At 40.1% G+C, this 14,913-nt stretch overlaps 1 protein-coding gene across 1 annotated transcript in view; it reads left to right on the forward strand.

Moving 5' to 3' along the window:
- Nucleotides 1-14,913, forward strand: part of Mctp (multiple C2 domain and transmembrane region protein) — a 1,410,470-nt gene that overhangs the window by 733,264 nt on the left and 662,293 nt on the right. The window contains exon 6 of the mRNA XM_068227784.1: nt 3,103-3,182. Coding sequence (XP_068083885.1) covers nt 3,103-3,182 — 80 coding nt within the window. The remainder of the gene's footprint in view (nt 1-3,102; nt 3,183-14,913) is intronic.

The following is a 14,913-nucleotide window of genomic DNA, read 5'->3' on the forward strand; positions in this document are numbered from 1 at the left end:
CTATCTCCCGGATGCAAGCTCACAGACGCGCGGTCCTAACCGCACGGCCAACTCGCCCGGCAGTTTATATATTTAGCTTGACTGTAGCGTAGTATCGAGTGTGAGTGGAATGAGACACAATCGCTCGTTACGAACCCGTATGGCACTCCACAGCAACCGAGTGATAAGCCCGGGGTTATGGACGAGCAGTAGAACACTAGTTAAAATACTCTTATGTCTTGTTCGTGATAACACAGAAATAGTTTAATTTTGCAGTTAATGTTTACCTGTCTGATATTATTGTTAATGCCCTGAGGAGGGATACACTGAGATTTTATCATATTGATTTTTAAGTACAATTCTCCGCCCGGCTACTCATTTCTGCCACCCGGCTGATGAAAAAATCTGGAGAGATCACTGCATCTTAAATCTCCTACGAGAGCGTAAATCCCTAATGATAGCAGGGAGAGTATTCCACAGTGACTACAAAGGAGCGGTTGTAAGTCCTGGAGTGAGTGAGAGATATTGTTAAACAGGAGCCAGATCGTGTATCGTGGTTATGATAGGAGGAGAGGTAATTGAAGTTTGATGAAAGATAATTCGGTACACCTGAGTTTAGAACTCCATGCAGAAGGGACAACATGTGGAGACTGCGACGCTCATGAACACGAAGCCTTGACAACTCCCTATAATAAGGTGAAATATGAGAATCATATCGCAGCTTAAATATAAATCGAATACAGGTGTTTAAACTCCGTTCGAGCATCTTGTTACTGTCTTGAGATATGTCTGTAAGTACAGTGTCGCAGTAGTCTAGAACTGGTAAGGTTAGGGATTTTACCAGTTGTATTTTAAGATGTTTTGGAAATATAGTAGAGTAGCGTTTGAGAGGAAAAAGGGATTTCTGCGCTTTACGGCATGTATTTGTCACTTGTTCAGTCCAATTTAGTGTCTCAGTCATTATAACACCTAAGTTTCTTACTGACGTACAATAGGGCACGACAGTATTATTTAAAATAATTGGGGGTGCATGTCTACTTTTTAACAAGTTAAGGTTATGTAATAGTCTGAGTTTTGTTAGGATCTATTAACAAGCTGTTGTTTTTGGCATAGTCATTCGTCGTAAGTTAAAATTCACTGTGCCAATGGCTACATCTATGTCTTGTGGATATGAGTGATAATAAATCTGAAGATCATCTGCATTGATATGGTACTTGCTATATTTCAATGCGTCCCATATGTCGTTCACACTAACGACAAATAAAATTGGGCCCAAAACCGACCCCTGCTGGACACCTATTGACTTGGTATGCCGTCCTGAGTACGTTGTTCCCACTGATACTCGTTGCCGATGGCCAGTAAAGTAGGAGCTAACAACTTTAAGAGATATCCCATTAAAGTTGAGACTACGGAGTTTCAGCAGTATTAACTCAGTACTAACTGTGTCAAAGGCGCTGCTTAGGTCTAGTAGTGTTGCTACAGTCACATATCGTTGGTCTATTTATCGACCAACCATACCCCGTCATGTTCAATAAACGATATGTCCCCCAGCGGGTAGGCCACCATATCTGCTGTGCTTCGAACGAAGCCTGAAAAGGTACCGTTCCTGGACTGACTCGGCCGCTGCGTGGCCTAACCAATCACAAGTTCATAATTATCAGATAATTCCACAAGTAAAATACATTATTTTATGCGTATATACACTTGGACTATGGCTTGATTCGCTTTTAATCTGTTGTCTCTCGCTATTACTGGGTCATCATGTTAGGAAGATGTCTGATGAGGAGAAGGACTCGTAAATAGAAACTTCCTCATAATGTGACAGTTACTCAGGAGAATAGTCTTTTGAAGCTCTATTATAAGTGCGTGCGTGTGGCTAACAAACTGTGCAGAATCTTGACAAACATGATAAAACTATTAGAAGGAAGGTTATAGAGTTCAGTTTCCACAAGTTTTATATTTCTCGTCCTAGCTCGGTGAGCTTTGTTACTTCTTTTGCTGTTGTTGTCTGTAGCTCACAAGTGTTTGGAGAGGGAATCTCTCTGAGAAATGCAATGAACTGTTATTGCAGAATATTGCATGCGTTATCTTATCACATCTCCGTGCCGGAGGAGTTTGCAGCTTGAGGTTTTAAGCACTGATCCTAACGTTTATTTTCAATAGCTAGGCGATGATGTGAATGTGAAGTTTCTGGAGGAGGGCTTTTATTATTTGGTCGTATGGATGCTTTTTGTAGTCTGTTCGAATATTTTATATTTACCTACTGTAGAGCAGCAAAAGTTACCTGAAACAATGCTGAATTACTTTATTACGTTAATAGTGGGCAGATCCGTCCACATTTGAAGTCGCAATTAGAAATAGGATTAGAACGTTCCAACAGTCAGATAACAACTTACATCTGACTAACCTCGCTGTCACGTTTCTTCTCTCTGCTCATCCTCCACATCAATTATCAGTGTAATCTTCAAGGTTCCGAAACGTATATTTCCTTTGGTTTCCTCAACATTTTTGTTTTCATAGCCCACAGCCTTTCACCTTCAGAAAGCTTCTCTCACTGAGCGATAGCGATATATGAACTTGCAACGCTAATGGAGACCAATAACTATTTCACAGTAATCTCAGCTGTACCACGCTCGACATGTGAGCCGTCCGGGCGGTATGCTCCAAGTACCCTGTTATTTTGGCTTTTATCGGATAAATCATGCGCCAGAACAGGGAGGTAATTTTATCTGGAAAACTGTTACAGTTAGCAAGAAAATTCATGTGAACTTAAAAAACTTGAATACCAAGTTAATCTTGCAGGCTCCATTTTCAATGCGTCTAACAGTAAAGGTAGCTTACTCACTTTTAAGGACCCTACATAGCCATTTTTTCCTATTTCCTCTATTTTTTAAACTGGCTGTTCCGCTGATAAGCTAACACAATGTATGTAACATATAATTAGAATAAATAAGATTCCTAATGATCAAAGAACTCCTGAAATAGGTTGGATAGTTCCTGAGATTTGTCGTCATATTATCAAAATTTCTCTCTTTATAATATCCGAGTAGATTATATTATTATTAGTAGTAGTAGTAGTATTAGTATTGTTGCTATTATTACTATTATTATTAATATTTTCAGGTGTTCGATTACGACTGGGGCCTCCAGGATGACTTCATGGGCTCGGCCTATCTGGACCTCACCAAGTTCGAGCTGGGCAAGTAAGTAAACCATCCGCTTTAAGAGCGTTCGATAGAGAAGCTGGGAATTCTCGGTGCTCTAAGAGTCTCTCTGATAATCCCTGCTTCTTCACAGCACGAAGCGCCTACGTTAACTACTGTTAAATGGAACACAGCTAAATGTCATCATTTACAAAGATAACTACACTTAGGCGCTTTCGACACAGAAGACATATCCTTCAAAATCCTCGTCTCTCGGTACCTTTAAAAAGTATTGAGCAAATAAATCAGAATAAATCCAAAAAGTACATACGGAAGAAGAACTAAACCAACAAAGAAACTGCATGTTCTATGGTAATCAAAACAAAGAATATACCGGGTGTATAAAAATGCCGTTCAAATAATAACAGGCCGTGATAAAGGGATCTAATAATTTAAACGAGGACAGGAACAAATACTTTTACTCATAATTCCTACCCACATTCAAACGAGACGAATAATGTAATGTCGTTTTAGACTAACTCTGCGTCATACATGCCTCGAAAGGAGCTTCCATGACGTCTTAACTCAAAGTTATGTCACAAAACTCACTTTTTGAGTGTCCAGTTGTCGTGCAACGTCAAGAACATGCAAAAAACCGGACGTCAAACTTTTCCCGATTACAGTTCCAGCAAAAATTTTTAAAAATTGAACAGAGACTAAGTAGAACGACCCACTGTAAAACTATGTTACCTTACATCCTCTCAGTTGACTATAGACGGCAACTGCGATTTAATTGTAATTGTCCTGGTCCCCATTCATCACCACTAATGATTATTGGAAGGCATTTTCCTACATTTTATTGTATCTTCATTAAGAAGGTATTATTATTATTATTATTATTATTATTATTATTATTATTATTATTATTATTATTATTATTATTATTATTATTATTATTATTATTATTATTATTATTATTATTATTGTTGTTGTTGTTACGGAGTTCCCGCGGAACAGAGAGAGGTAAAAGAAGGTGTGGGCTTGAATGGGTCTATCTACGATATCAAAAATTAAACTAAAACGTTAAATAAAGGTTATATTTCTTTTCAAATCTCAAACTTAACAAAACTTTTCACTTAGTGAAATAACAAGGTTACAGGTAAAAAGCAATGCAGATACATGAAATTTACAATTTCTGAGCTTCAAGCTCCAAATTACAAGTTTACAACACCGCAAACGTAGCGTTTAGATAGACAAGGAGAGAAATCTCCCAAGACAGAGCACTTCGCTCCAACCGTTACAATTTACAGCCTTCCAGAGTCACACCTCAATGTTACAGCAATCTCAGAAAAGAGCTTACATGCTCTCCAGCTTCAACCTAGGAGGCTCTGCTCCCAATTTCTTACAGCCTACTCAAGGCAACTTACACTTCTGGCCTCTCTAGGCCCAACCTACAATTTACATTTTTTGTACACAGGGGTATACATTACCCAAACTACTGTGCCTTCGTGGCAAAGAAGAACAGGTTCAATTACTGACCAAAACTCAAAGTGTATGGAGGCGTGCACTTGCGCTCCAAGAAAATCAAGTATAAAACGCTACTTGGGCTCGCGGCCCGATGATGCGGAGGCTAATCCCAAGCTACTGAGGTGACTAGAAGGAAGGTTAATTAATGCTTTACAGGAAGAGAAAAAGTTACAAAATCGTAGTCACCTCAAGATAAATAGAATGGGGAATCGAGGGTAACGCACTCGCTGTCCCCAATTTACAGTTCAAATCTTTATACAGTTTTACATTAGTAAGAAGAAGTTTACATTTTAGAAAACAGATAGTTACATAGTTGAAGATTAGGACCTTCCACTCGGGTAAGTTTGCGGAGATAGCTACATAGAAAACTGGTGGCCATTACCTGGGCTGATGTTCTGCCTGTCGAAGAATGAGGCACCCCGCCTCCTGTCTTAACACACACACTCAGAACTTCGACGATCAATAAGACAAGTAGCTCGAAAAAGCCGCAGCTTATATACCCGAGGGGAGGGTTCGAGAAGGGTCTGTACTAAATCCGGACACACCCTCTCATTTTTATTGGCAGAATAAAAAGTTACAAGAAGCCTATTATTGGTTGAAAAATAAATACAGAAAATATCTGATTGGTCAGACTCAAAAGCTGGCGGGATGAGAAGGAAGTGTTGCAAACAATGAAATATTAAAATAAATGAAAGTTAATTTAGTTGAGAAAACATATAAAAACAAAACTTCTTTAAATCACTCATTCCTCCACCTTACACCAGAGTGAATGGCCTCAGTTTTTGTAGAGACATCTATGGAAAAGGGTTCAACCTTCTTGATGTACACCAAAACAAAGAAAAAGAAATCCAGTGTTTAGGAAACTTTAAAATAACAATCTTCTCAGTTATTCAGTAGTGACACCTTCTGATTAATATCCCAACTTTTATATATTAGCAGTTTCACGTTTGTCCGATAGATAGATTTCCTTAATGCTCTTTTCTTAACTGTGCGGGGTTGAGGTGTACCTTCCGGTACAATTATTATTATTATTATTCCGGAGATTCCGTGGTGGACAGAGATGAAAGAAGGTGCAGGCATGAATGTGTCTAACTACTACAATCAAGGGATTAATTAAAAGATTTAAAATCAGAGTTATATTCCTTTTCTGCTGTTTTTAGCTAAATTTCAACAAAACGCGTTGCTCAGCGACAGAACAAGTTTTCAGGTACAATAGTTTAAATACAAAGTAGGGGAAATCAGAAAATCAACAAAATTTGCTAATTAATAATCTGAAATTAAAGGTCCCAATTTTACAAATGTTATTTGAGCACAATAATTGCTCCATACACTCAAGAGTCAAGGAGACAGGTCTCCTAATTTCATTTACAGATTATATTAACCCCTCTACAAGAATAGAAAGAGCATCTATGCTCTATGAATTGTCTAGAAGACTGAACTCTGAACCTTATACCGTTACTGCCTTATCAAGGCAACTTTAAACAACCAGAGCATCTTTGCTCACTGAAATTTACATTTTCCAGGCCTCACGAGGCACAAGCTACATTTAACAATTCAAACAGAATTCACTGTCTTAACTCTCAACAGTCTAACCACTTAACACAAAGAATTTTTACAGGAGTATCAAATACTCATTCTACCGGGCCTTGGGGAAGATAAAAAAAACAGTGTTTAAAGTTACTGGCCCAAATATCAAAATGATGCGGAGGGAGACATTTGCACTCCTTGAAATTTGCACACAAGATTAAAACCCTATTTGGGCTTCTGGCCCGAAGTTACAGAGGCTAATCCTATTCTACTGAGGTGACTAGATGGAGAAAAATTTATTTACAAGGCTACAGATAGAAAACGGTTACAAAAATATTGTCATCTCATATACAAGTTGATAGGGAGCTCGAGAGGGTGTCACACTCTCTATTCCCGAATTCAAGCTAAGTACTTTTAGGCTTGTTTGAAATTTGCATTTGAAGATGAAGTTTACATTATTGAAGATTGGAAATTAAAGGCTACATAATTAAAGACAGGAAACCTTTCCCTCGAGCCAGCTTTCAGATGAATCACCTAGTTATTAATTGGCTGCCATTACCTTACTGTGCTGTACAGCTCGATTAAGGGCGAGACACCCCCGCCTCCACTATTAGCACACACTCAGTAAACTGGACGATCAAGAAGACAAGGTTGCCCGAAAAGGTACTATGTAGTCCTAATCGTTCCTCTTCACACTAGAGGGCATAACATACAGTTTTTTGTAGAGATCTGTGAGGAAGAGTCCAAACTTCTTGCACAAGTTGTTGCAAATTTATGTTGAAGATGACGTTTTTCAAGGCATTTCATTTGAATGAACGGGGCGGGTGTACCCTCGCGGTACAGACCTCCCCCCTTAAAGTATCTCCTCGTGCTGAAAAATTTAAAAAAATGTTTGTTAGGAAAAATTTTTTGAAACTTTTTCTTGAAAAAGTTCCTTTAGAAGACAAAATTAAGTCAAAACCAATCTTGAAGTCTTCCTGAAATCGTAGAAGTCTGAGATACAAAGTTCAAGTTTGACGGCAAGATCGGCCGTCGGCGCCCATACCAGGGTGGCGTCCTTCGGACCCCCAAGTACCCTCAGATACACCTCTCCCGCTACCATGAGAGAGTTAGCCATGGTGATGGTCGCCGCATAACAGATATAGATATACTGCTCCAAGATGGATAGGCGGTTGAATTACTGCACCTCAGTCCTCGCCGGAAATGATGGAGCTCCAGCACGCCGTTCTGAAGCAGACTGGGCCAGAACAGAGTGGGTCCTTACCCCATGCCAGCATCGATCGCCAGATGTTACAACTAGGCTGCCGATGTCAGAGAGGGCACTGAAACGGTAATTTACTTGGCGACAGAGATTGTTTTGGTAGAGAGAGAGTTGTGCATTTTTCTTCGCTGAGGATTCAGATGAGGCGGGTTGCATAGAGGATGAGTGTGTGATTTGATGTTTGATGTTGGAGGCTGGGGATAAGGTAATGGCTGCCAGGTGACGGAATAAAGTAAACCTTACTAGAGAGGAAGGTTGTACAGGGTTAAGTACATAATTAAAATAATGCTCTTAAATGGATATGGGTGGGGCAGAAGGCCTCCCCATATAACTTACAACCTGATTAAAAACAATATATTTACTTAAGTGCAACCGAAAGAAATATAACTTATTCCTTGCTGTCATAACTTAGCGGCCCATACTGAAAAACAAAAGCAAAAAGGGTTCGATTTTAGAAAGGTGAACCCTAAATATCCTCTCGGTGGCTGGGTTGCTGACCAGAAAAATAACAGGAGTTAAGAAGTCCAAAATAATACATGGCCCATGAAATCTGGGGGCAAACTTGCCTGCAGGAACGAAATTCTTAACCATAACTCGATCTCCAACCTTTAAATTGGTGGGCCTCCGTCCACTATCATATCTCTCACTAACATTTTCATGAGAAGCTTTAAGGTTACTCTTAGCATTCTTCCATAGATCTCTAATATTTTCGGGATGTATTGTCTCTGGCAATATGTCATTAATTGACCATAGATTGGACAGCGGCGTATTGGGAGAGGCAGGGGTGAACTTGTGTGACGCATGAACTTCCGAATTTAAGGCAGAAGATAACCAATGCAACGAAGTATCCAACATGGAATGATATTCATGATAAAAAGCAATCAACGCCGATCGAAGATTACGATTGACCCCCTCAGCCAGAGATGGTTGAGGGTAATAAGCAACAGTAACTACATGTGAAATAGACGGGTCAAAACAGAATTTTCGGAATAAGTTAGATGTGAAAGCCTTTGCATTATCAGAAACTATATATTGACAGGGCCAAAAGAAGCAAAGATAGTATTAAGACAAGAAATAGTAGACTGAGCGGTAGCTTAGTTTGAAACAACCATGAAAATCTACTTAAGCCGTCTACGCATAAAAGAATGAATTTATTCCGTTCGTCTTTGATTGGGGGAAGGGTCCAACGTAATCTATGTACAGTATAACCGATCCATGGGGCGGGATGCCTGGTGCGATGACAATAGTCCTAGCTTAGTAGACAGGGTGGGCTTACTAAGGAAGCAAGATTTACAAGTTGTAACCATTTCTTTGATTCCACCGTTCATACTCTTCCAAATAAACATCTCTCTGATGTTTCTCTTATTTTGAAGATGCCTAGATGCCACCTTAACGGGGTCTCATGATGGTATTTGAAGATCATTGGCACATGAACGCCTGGAACCACAACTTTCATCTTCCGATCATGCCTTGAAGGGCAACACAAAACCCCGTTCCTCAACACATCAGAGACAACATGTTCCCCAGAAGAAAGGGTTTCTATAATGGGAGCCAGCACTGGTTCTTCTCGTTGATATTTCTCAATATCACGGAATAGCATAGGGGCATCCGTCAAAATAGCATTAATACCAGAAGGTATGGGCGTGGGAAGCATGGGCGTTGCCAGTTGCTTTACGTCGCACCGACACAGATAGGTCTTATGACGACGATGGGACAGGAAAGGCCTGGGAATGGGAAGGAAGCGGCCGTGGCCTTCATTAAGGTAAAACCCCAGCATTTGCTGGTGTGAAAATGGGAAACCGCGGAAAACCATCTTCAGGGCTGCCGGCAGTGGAGTTCGAACCCACTATCTCCCAAATGCGAGCTCACAGCTCCGCGCTCCTAACCGCACGGCCAACTCGCCCGGTAGGATTGTTTATAGGGGGCCTAGGCCTGGGGGGTATGTAGTATTTTTAATATTTTGGAAGATGAATGGCGGCTTGTACTCCACGGTAGAATACCAACCACGGCGTCTCCTACCACTTCTACGTAATTCCTACTTTTCAATCATTTTCTTGAAAGAAAAACACCTGAATACATCAGATTTTTCCTTTCCCCGAGAGTTAGGCGGGACCACGTCCTCCCTTGCCCCAGGCATGGGCGCCCTTGGTGGGAAGAGAAGACCTATCTTCCTGATCACTGGTCTCAACACCACTAGAAAACATACGGCTGAGTCCATCAGCAACTACACTTTCTGATCCCCTAATATGCCGTACATCAAATTGAAATGCTGAAATCCTGATACGACGAGGCCTAGTTAAAACCCAACTAAAGGCTTGGTTGCCGGTCTCTAATTCTAATTTGACATGTTCCAGAAAAGGGCTTAACATCTCCAGAGCAAACAAGACTGCCAAAAGGAAGGTCTTAAAAGTAGGACTGTTAGGCAGTACCATATGGCTGATAAAGCAGGCATGAGGCAGTTTCTAAAAAGTAACTATGATCGGTGGAAAACGGTAAATAAAAATTTAAACAGACTCTGGGATGGGTTTAAAGAAATTGTTGAGGAATGCGAAAACAGGTTTGTACCATTAAGGGTGGTAAGGAATGGTAAAGACCCACCTTATTATAATAGAGAAATAAAGAGACTAAGAAGGAGGTGCAGACTGGAAGAAATAGAGTTAGAAATGGCTGTGGAAGTTAGGAGAAATTGAAGGAACTTACTAGAAAATTGAATCTAGCAAAGAAGGCAGCTAAGGATAACATGATGGCAAGCATAATTGGCAGTCATACGAATTTTAGTGAAAAATGGAAGGGTATGTATAGGTATTTTAAGGCAGAAACAGGTTCCAAGAAGGACATTCCAGGAATAATTAATGAACAAGGGGAGTGTGTATGTGAGGATCTTCAAAAGGTAGAAGTATTTAGTCAGCAGTATGTAAAGATTGTTGGTTACAAGGATAATGTCAAGATAGAGGAGGAGACTAAGGCCAAAGAAGTAATAAAATTTACGCATGATAACAATGACATTTACAATAAGATACAAAAGTTGAAAACTAGAAAAGCGGCTGGAATTGATCAGATTTCTGGGGATATACTAAAGACAATGGGTTGGGATATAGTACCATATCTGAAGTACTTATTTGATTAATGTTTGGTCGGAGGAGCTATACCAGATGAATGGAGAGTTGCTATAGTAGGCCCTGTGTATAAAGGAAAGGGTGATAGACATAAAGCTGAAAATTACAGGCCAGTAAGTTTGACATGCATTGTATGTAAGCTTTGGGAAGGCATTCTTTCTGATTATATTAGACATGTTTGTGAAATTAATAACTGGTTCGATAGAAGGCAATTCTGTTTTAGAAAAGGTTATTTCACTGAAGCTCAACTTGTAGGATTCCAGCAGGATATAGCAGATATCTTGGATTCTGGAGGTCAGATGGACTGTATCGCGATTGACCTGTCTAAAGCATTTGATAGGGTGGATCATGGGAGACTACTGGCAAAAAATGAGTGCAATTGGAGTAGACAAAGTATTTGATAGGGTGGATCATGGGAGACTACTGGCAAAAAATGAGTGCAATTGGACTAGACAAAAGAGTGACTGAATGGGTTGCTATTTTCTAGAAAATAGATCTCAGAGAATTAGAGTAGGTGAAGCTTTATCTGACCCTGTAATAATTAAGAGGGGAATTCCTCAAGGCAGTATTATCGGACCTTTATGTTTTCTTATATATATAAATGATATGAGTAAAGGAGTGGAATCGGAGGTAAGGATTTTTGCGGATGATGTTATTCTCTATAGAGTGATAAATAAGTTACAAGATTGTGAGCAACTGCAACGTGAACTCGAAAATGCTGTGAGATGGACAGCAGGCAATGGTATGTTGATAAATGGGGTTAAAAGTCAGGTTGTGAGTTTCACAAATAGAAAAAGTCCTCTCAGTTTTAATTACTGCGTTGATGGGGTGAAAGTTCCTTTTGGGGATCATTGTAAGTATCTAGGTGTTAATATAAGGAAAGATCTTCATTGGGGTAATCACATGAAGGGATTGTAAATAAAGGGTACAGATCTCTGCACATGGTTATGAGGGTGTTTAGGGGTTGTAGTAAGGATGTAAAGGAGAGGGTATATAAGTCTCTGGTAAGACCCCAACTAGAGTATGGTTCCAGTGTATGGGACCCTCACCAGGATTACCTGATTCAAGAACTGGAAAAGATCCAAAGAAAAGCAGCTCGATTTGTTCTGGGTGATTTCCGACAAAAGAGTAGCGTTACAAAAATGTTGCAATGTTTGGGTTGGGAAGAATTGAGAGAAAGAAGAAGAGCAGGTCCACTAAGTGGTATGTTCCGAGCTGTCAGCGGAGAGATGGCGTGGGATGACATTAGTAGACGAATAAGTTTGAATGGCGTTTATAAAAGTAGGAAAGGTCACAATATGAAGATAAAGTTGGAATTCAAGAGGACAAACTGGGGCAAATATTCATTTATAGGAAGGGGAGTTAGGGATTGGAATAACTTACCAAGGGAGATGTTCAATAAATTTCCAATTTCTCTGAAATCATTTCGGAAAAGGCTAGGAAAGCAACAGATAGGGAATCTGCCACCTGGGCGACTGCCCTAAATGCAGATCGGTATTGATTGATTGATTGATTGATTGATTGATTGATTGATTGATTGATTGATTGATTGATTGATTGATTGATTGATTGATTGATTGATTGATTGATTGATTGATTGATTGATTGATTGATTGATTGATTGATTGATTGATTGATTGATTGATTGATTGATTGATTGATTGATTGATTGATTGATTGATTGATTGATTGATTGATTGATTGATTGATTGATTGATTGATTGATTGATTGATTGATTGATTGATTGATTGATTGATTAATTGATTGATTGATTGATTGATTGATTGATTGATTGATTGATTGATTGATTGATTGTTGATAGATAGAATTATTGGCTTTTTGAGCCGATAAAGTTAGACGCATAGGCGATGGGCCGTCTTCCGAGTTCCGTTTCCTGAAAGACAGCAGCAACAGCAGATGAAGAGGCATCAGTTTTGACAATGAATTTCTTAGAGAAATCAAGCATAGCATATACAGGGGCGTTACAAAGAGCTAATTTGTGGTCTTCAAACGCGGCTTGCTGTGACGGCACGCGTTCAAATTTGACACCTTTCCTACGCAGTTGGTTCAGGGGTGCCGCCCTGTTACCGAAGTTAGGAATAAAGTTCCTGAAGAAATTCACCATGGCTGTGAATCTAGGAATTCCTTTGATGTCCTTGGGAGGCTTGAAATCACGGATAGCGTGTGTTTTGGAATGGTCTATGGAAACACCATCGGGCGACACAATATGCTCTAAGAACGACGTATAAGGCTTAGCAAAAGCTACCGTAGATAATTTAACGGTCACCCAGCCTTCCGACGGCAATTGAGGACTTCCTTCAGATGATGTCTCTTCGAAGATCTCTGAAAACACAACGATATCATCGAGGTAATGATACGGATATTCGAATTTGATGTCAGAGAAGACCATATCTAGCAGTCTAATAAGAACAGCTGCACCCATGGGGATCACGAAACGCACACAGTTGTACTCATACAGATTCCAATTAGTGGCGAAAACCGTTAGCTGTTTGGATTCTTCCGCTAGAGAAATTTGATTATATGCCTGGTTAAGGTCTAAGATGGTACAGAACTTAGCGTTGCGAGACCATGAAAAACAAAAATGAACATCAGGAAGGGGCACAGATTGTAACACCACCTTACCGTTCAAAGCCCTGTAATCAATCACAGACCTGAAACCATCTTCAGGTTTCGGTACAAGAAAAATGGGCGATGAATAAGCCGACTTGGAAGATCGAATGATACCATCCCTTAACATTTGATCGATGATTTCCTTAAGAGCCTTCATTCTAGGTGGCGATAGTCTGTAAAGAGGAAACATAACTGGAATAGAATCAGTTAATTCAATCTTATATCCAATAAGGTCCGTGTCGCCAAGGGTACCTGAAAGAACGTCAGGGAAAGACTGAGACAACTTTCTAATACTTTCAGCCTGATCCTCAGGCATATGCCTAAGATCTAACGACATCTCACTCTGGGTAGGCGAAATATATGAAAATGACACAGAATTACAGTTCAAAAGGGGAATATTACAGTTAACAGTAAACTTGAAAGTGCTCGACTTGCTCTGAATGTCGAGCACAAGACCTGTATTAGACATAAAATCGGCCCCCAATATTACAGGGCAGGACAGTTGTTTAGCTGTAAACAATTCACTTTCCAGGTAAATTTCGAAATGCGAATTTTTACAAAAAGAAAACCTAAAGTTTCCAATGGTGACGAGTTTGCCGAAACGCATTTCATAGAGGAGACCCAATAGTCCGGAAATTTACAACAAGCTTTAAATTTGGAATACCACTCTTCGGAAATAATGGAACTCACGCTTCCTGAGTCTAATAGAGCCGTGACTGGTTCGTTATTTACTTCAGTTTTCAGAGATGGCACGAATCCTAGGGTCCCTGCTGCAATTCTGAGGCATTCCCTAGAGCCTTCTAATGATAAATTAGATGAAGTTTTATCCTTGGAAAATTCGTTGCCTAATCTGACAGGGGCTCATCTTTTGGAAGGTGAATATTGTGACTCAGCCAAAGACGCTAGTTACTTCCTATCAGTTGGATTCGTGGAGGTAGCACCACAAGTTGAACAAGACGGTGTGCTGTTACTTGAATAGCAATTCTTAGCAAGATGGGAAAATGACCCGCACTTGAAGCAACCTTGAGACGGACAAGCTCCGTTCCTAGTTCCGCTCGATTTGACCAAGGGACACTTATTCCTAAGGTGTTCAGTTGGTCCACATGCATAACACTTGCGTGTGGGAAAGGATTGGCGAGGTGGTGGCCGAGAACTGTTCGATGACGGAGGGGGCTCCTTGGCGACTCGTAAGGTGTCAGCATACCTTACGCCTTTAGCTGACACTGCCATTGCCTCGAGTTCCGAGAATGTTTGAGACCGAGTTGCAATACATAGGTATACTCTATAGGGTGGAGAGGTTCCTTCCACTATAGTTTGGACAATTTGATCTTCTAGGAAATGAAGAGCGAATACGTTTCTTCTCACCAGGGCTGATGACACGGCCGGACAGTAGCAGTAGATTGTTATTAATATAATTTCTTGTGTTTATTTACTGTTACGGAGTTTTGGTGGACCGGCAGAGGTGAAAGAAGGTGCTGGGTGGAATAGGTCTCAACTTACGAAATTAAAGTTAATTTAAACTTTAACAAAGGTTATTTTTTCTTTTCAAGATCAAGAAATAACAAGTACAACAGGCACTCAGTACCATATCAACAAATTAAGAAGGTACAATTACAGTTTGTTACTAGATTTGGGCTTCGAGCCCCAGACTCATAATCCTTGAGCAATGAGCCCAACTTTATCCATATACAAGGTTCAACAAAGGGGTAGAAAACCCCAGTCATGCCA

The sequence above is a fragment of the Anabrus simplex genome, chromosome 5, assembly GCF_040414725.1.
Source record: "Anabrus simplex isolate iqAnaSimp1 chromosome 5, ASM4041472v1, whole genome shotgun sequence".
NCBI lineage: Eukaryota > Metazoa > Arthropoda > Insecta > Orthoptera > Tettigoniidae > Anabrus > Anabrus simplex.